The sequence below is a fragment of the Microtus ochrogaster genome, chromosome 19 (genome assembly GCF_000317375.1).
Source record: "Microtus ochrogaster isolate Prairie Vole_2 chromosome 19, MicOch1.0, whole genome shotgun sequence".
NCBI classification, from domain to species: Eukaryota; Metazoa; Chordata; class Mammalia; order Rodentia; family Cricetidae; genus Microtus; species Microtus ochrogaster.
Window position 1 is genome coordinate 60,833,813 of NC_022021.1, and position 5,901 is coordinate 60,839,713.

The 5,901-nt window shown below is 40.5% G+C and overlaps 1 protein-coding gene across 1 annotated transcript in view; it reads right to left on the reverse strand.

Annotated features, from left to right (window-relative positions):
• The window catches only part of Itga2 (integrin subunit alpha 2), a 95,821-nt gene that overhangs the window by 41,101 nt on the left and 48,819 nt on the right, over window positions 1–5,901 (reverse strand). The window contains exons 5-7 of the mRNA XM_005356822.2: window positions 5,637–5,751; window positions 5,366–5,493; window positions 2,105–2,253 (exon numbers count right to left, since the gene is read on the reverse strand). Of these exons, the coding sequence (XP_005356879.1) occupies window positions 2,105–2,253; window positions 5,366–5,493; window positions 5,637–5,751 (392 nt within the window). The remainder of the gene's footprint in view (window positions 1–2,104; window positions 2,254–5,365; window positions 5,494–5,636; window positions 5,752–5,901) is intronic.

Sequence of the window (5,901 nt, forward strand, 5' to 3'; positions counted from 1 at the left end):
TGTGTGTGTGTGTGTGTGTGTAGCTGTGTGTTCTGGAGGTATTGATTAGAATTTGGATGGGTCCTGATTTTTATTCATTGGGAAATTGTGATGGTAGTGAGAAAATCCAGAGCCTTAAACAAGTAATAAAAGCCAGACAAGCTCCACCTCAACAAACAGCGATCATGCCCTATTTTAGAAAGAAAAGCTTGCCAAAGCCCCAGGTTCCTTCCTTGGGATAGGCTCCAGTTACATTCTCTGCTGAAGACAGAAGTCCTCCACGCTTATCGGGACAACATTCCTTTCCTTAGTCTGAGTTCCTGAACTGGAAAGGGCGCCCCATTTAATGACAGGTGACTCATTTTTATGGCCCGCAGTTTATGATGGTTGAGCCCCCAAAGAGCTGGAGACAGGAAAGATGAAGCCAACCATATCTTCTCTCATGCACAGTATCTTTTGAGACATATGAAGAAAGTCACCAGTTGAAGGAAGCAGCAGCTTCAGTATACACCCAGAGAAAATGAGGGGACAGATAAAACAGGGAATGAAGAGATAGGTGCACTGAATGTGATGGTGACCTGGTATCTATCGTAGGGGAAGTGGGAGGAGAGGGAAGGCAGCAATGAGGGTTTTGCCTGATGCTGGGGTGAACAGACACCTGCATCATGAGCAGTGAGGGAACAGAATGAGGCTGCCTTAGGACACAGTGAGTTTTCTGAGATGGTTCCCCAATAAAGATGCTCGACTTCAGTGAGATTCCTGATGACTTTGGGGAGAGGGTTAAGAGATGACACATGTGTTGGGGGAGCCCACACAGGGTTGTCCCTCCCAACAAGGGTGGGGACATTATTCCTACAAGAGAGGACGGTGGAGGAAAGAGGGCTTTGTTCGGTGCAGACAAACGAGAAGAAGGAGTCAGTGAAGAGGCCAGAGTTGGTGGGGGTCCCAGTGGTTCATGGTGTTCAGTGAAGACGAAGTTCAGAGTGGCAGTATATATCTGTCCTTACCACATGCACCGAGGAGCTAAGGGCAGTGGGTTTGAGGCAACCTCACTGGGTTAGCTGATGCAGAGAGCAGGCTCACTTAGTGGCAGAGCTACAGGCTTTGAGGAAGAAGTGAGAAGATTCATAGAAACTTGTTTTAATGGCTTTTGAAAGAACAAACACAGGAGATGGAAAAGGCTAGAAGCAGGTTTACGGGAAGGCACATAATTCTCATTACAAAAATGAAAGGCAGACATTTAATAAAGAGTCAAATAAAGATGACAGCAGAAAAAGAGAGACTGAGGTAAGAAGGAAGTGGATGCCATGAAGTTGTAAAATTCCCATTTCCGGTGTGTTGCTGCAGGAATAATAATCTCAGCATTCAAATTCTTGTGTATAATACACCATGAGCTTCATTAATGTGTACAAAATGCTCTATTAGCTTAATTTGAAGTTAATGCTAACAAACAGTGATAGACTGTCATAAACAGAGTCGCTCATTCATTTCCCAGCTGCCCAGACCTGAATAATCACACAGAAACTATATTAATTACAACACTGTTTGACTGATAACTTAGGTGTATTTTTAGCTAGCTCTTATACCCGAATAATCACACAGATACTATATTAATTACAACACTGTTTGACTGATGACTTAGCTAGCTCTTATATCTTGAATTAACCCATTTCTATTAATCTATGTATTGCCATTGGGCTTCGGCCTACTGGTAAAGTTCCAACATGGTATCTCCCTGACTCTGCCTACTCTCTCTCTGTCTCTTCCAGCCTGGCTATATATTCTGCCCTGCCATAGGCAAGAGCAGCTTTATTCATTAACTAATAAAAGCAACACATATACAGAAGGACTTCCCACATCAGATTGTTTCATTTCACACTATCTTAATCTAAGACCTTTGCAGTTTAAGTCATTTATGAAAAATCATATAAAACAACTTCATATGTCTGGCCATGCCAGGACCATGGTGTGTAACGCCATTTCCTCTGTTCCATGTCAAGGTACACATGCCACAGGAAGGCTTGTTTCTGCCCTTGTTACTTCTGCCCTGCCTCTCCCATTCCTTCTTCTTGTCTTTAGCACTTTTATGTTGTCAAAGTGTTGACCCAAAAGCATCAAAACTTACCTTGCAAATTCAATTGCTTTGAAGGTATTTGTGAGGTCCCCACCAAATTGGCGGGTTTCCGATGTGGTTTTGACCATTTCCTCTTTGGTTTTGTGACGGTTCAAGTTAAATACAACTCTTGGTTCATTGGCATATTGAATTAATGCCACCTTTCAAAGAGAAGTTTATTAATTATCATTAATTTACACATAACTTCTATTTAGCCAATATGATGAGAAAGGCAAACTTAGATGTGAAGCCTGAAAGCTTAAAGGAACCAATTTCAGTTCTGTTCTTGAAAAGTATTCTTTCTGTGGAATCATCTCTAGGAGAGATCTTCAGTATATAACAAGAGCGTGATTGCCAACAAGATGACCTGTTACAGCACACATTTCTGGTTCAGAAATAGCTGTAAAATACCTGAAAGCACGTCTTTAATATTTTTAATGCAAAAGAATATTAGGCTTAGCTTTCTGATACAATGATTAAAATATATACAAATAAGTAGACTTCCTAATTATCAGTGGCTACTAGTTTGAAAACAGGTATAAACAATCATAGAGGGAGGATATCTCATTAGTTTTGAGTAGTTATGAAACAGAGTCAGAGTTGAAGAAAGAATACTCACATATTTCTAAGCTATGTATTCAGTTTAATGGACAGATAGATTTCCCCTGTTGTGGGCTTGAGCATTGTTGGAGCAAGGGTGTTAGATATGCATGTGGTGCAGGAAACCTCTGACCTTCAGAGAGGACACAGCATTGGAAAGAACTTTATTTGAGAGAGTAAACCGAAAGATAAACTTTTGAACAAGGTATCGGGGGACAGTGTCCTTTAGATCAAGCAACTTACATCTTTCTATCACTATGCCTATTTCCAAGCATGAAAAGAATTCTCCCAGCCCAGGAGATGGGATTGTGTGAGCAGGAAATAGGGATGAGCAGTAAGAGGCTTTTCTGAAAGACCCAAGGGTCTCTGAGGTAAGGCTATAAAGGAGGTGGAAGATCAGCCCTCAACAGCTGAGTTCATAGCTTTGCCTGGGGGGCAGTACGGCTGCCACTGGGAAGGCATGAGAAACACGGTGATCATCCTGTCCCTCTTCCTTTAAGATACGATGTGCAACTGATTCAAAACTAACTGAATACGATTCCTACAAAAACAGCCATAGACTAGAGTGCAGAGAGAGTAGGGTTTAAAGGTAAGGTGTGTATTAAATACGGGCCATAAGAAGAGAGACTGAACTCAGCTTCCCCTAGAGAGGAGACAACGGATTGAGGTAGAAAGACACAGAAGAAAATCATGAAGACTGGAAACTATTAAATCAGCTCGGACAGGGATGGTAACCGATTCAGAGACAGAAAAGAAACAGACAAATGGAAAAAGTTTCTTCTTAAGGAGATTGAAAAGTGTTGTTCTCCAGGAACCAATGTGATATGTAGTCTTCATTAATAGTTTATAGCAAAAATCCACAGTGGAATTTCCATGGTCTTGAAAGGCAGTTTGCCCACTACCCTGGTATATAAAATCAACATCAAAATTATATATATTTGGTTTTGTGAGACAGGGTTTCTCTATGTAATAGCCCTGGCTATCCTAGAATTCGCTTTATAGACTAGACTGACCTCAAACTCACAGAGATACACTTGCCTGTGTCTCCAGAGTGCTGGGATTAAAGGAGTGGCCCACCACTGCCTGTTAATTTTATAATATTTTAGAAAACTAGAAAAGTAAACTTTCAGTGAAGATAACTACAAAGAATAGGGAAAACTATTCTGACAGTTGTTTCCAGGTGTGAGCTGTTGTCTTGTCAGATGGCAGCTGGGAATGTGCACTAGGGAATCAGTGAACTACACCCTGGGGATACTGCTGCCCCAGTCAAAAGGACCTATTTGTAGTAGATCCAATCAGAAAACGGAGAAAGAAACAAGGAGCATGGTGAAAAAAAAAAAACCCACAAAATATCCAGAAACTGACCCCCATTTCTCTCTCTTGCCTACTTTCTTCTTCCTTTCAGGGTCTTGCTATACTTTTCAGGCCAAACTCAGAATCCTCGTCTCCAGAGATGTTCCTGCCTTATCTACTGAGTAGCTTGGAATACATGCTACTTAGTCTTTGGGGGAATCATAAATCATGTATGTCTGTGTTTTGAGTGCCTAAATCAAAAAGACTGCATGGGACTGACCTAGACACTCTGCATATATGTTGTGTAGCGTGGTCCTCTTGTGGGGCTCCTAACAGTGGGAGCAGGGACTGTCTTTGACTCTTTTAGAGGCTTTTGGGACCCTACTTCTCATATGGTCTCCTTGCCCAGCCTTAATGATGGGGAAGTACTTAGTCTTATTGAAACTTGTTATGCCATGTATTGTTGCTACTCATGGGAGACCTGACCCTTCCTGAACACTAAAGAAGGATGGGGGATGTGAATAGAGAGGGGCAGAGGAGGAACTGGGAGGAAAGGAAGGAGGGGAAACTTTGGCAGAGATGTAAAATTAACTAATGAAAACATATAAAAACAAACAAAAAGAAGATAAAATAACACCCAATTGAGACTTTTGAAAATACAGAAAATGATTTCAAATTATTGATAATACTTTCTCGTATGTAAAATACAACTGAGATAATACTGGATTATATACAAAAGGCTATAAATCAGAATCATGCCTACTGAGTTATTTTTCAATTTCACAGAAGTCATAATTCTTTTACAAGAAAGTATAAACAAATAGAATTGACTATTGACCATAATTGATATGGGGAAAATAGGTATCTAATTTTAAAATATATTATTTACTGCCTTTTATTTTTGAGTATATGTGCATGCTTACATGTATTTATGTGCACTATGTGTGTACAGGTGCCTATAGAGGCCAGAGGACTTTGGGTCACCTGGGACAGGAGGTGTAGCCTGGGAGCTGAACCTGGGTCCTCTGCAAGAACAGTAGGTGTTCTTAACCACTAAGCCACATCTCTATTCCTATAAATGTCTTATTAATAAACTCATGGGTTAAAGAATTAAAATAAGCAGCTCTTAAAAGAGTCTTAAATGCTACACACTATTCTTTTGATGACGGTGTCAAAAATAAAACTAAAATCCACAACACTGAACAAAGCCATAAGCCAAATACTGACCTTCGAAGTATATGTTTCAATTAATTTCCCAGGTCAACATTAAGTGCATTAAAAATAAATATCTGACAAATGAAATTTTTAAAGACTTCACGTCTAGCACTCTTTTCCCCAAAGGAGAGCCATGGGCTCAGTTTTGATTTTTGATGCCCTTACCTGTGTCTTTTTGGGACCTATATCCAGGCCTTGTACAAATTTTTCCAAAAAATTCTTTACCGCCTCCCAGGGATAAATACTGTTTGATTCATCACACACGACTACAACATCGACGAAGGAGGGGCAAGCTACACAGCGGAAGATGAAAAAGGTAAGTCAGACTTCTCAACCATGGAAACCTCAGACTTACAGGAAGGTTGGGTTGGCCTTGGTCCCCCTCCCCCTTTAATTGTAAGGCATTGCTCAGACCTCCTTCACAATTCTATCTTACCCTGAACTGCAGGTGAAAAGCTGGTCAAGGATTGAAAGTCTGGACTGATGTCAGAACAAATTCCAGTTGCATAATACTGATTTCCACACTGATGTGCCCACAGGGGACCACAGGTCTTCAAAGAAAGGAGAAAATAATATATATAATAAAATAATATACCTCTCCTTTTATGAAATGAAGACACCATATCCATTCTTTCCCAAGATACTAAAATTCACCAACACACACACACACACACACACACACACACACACACACACACACA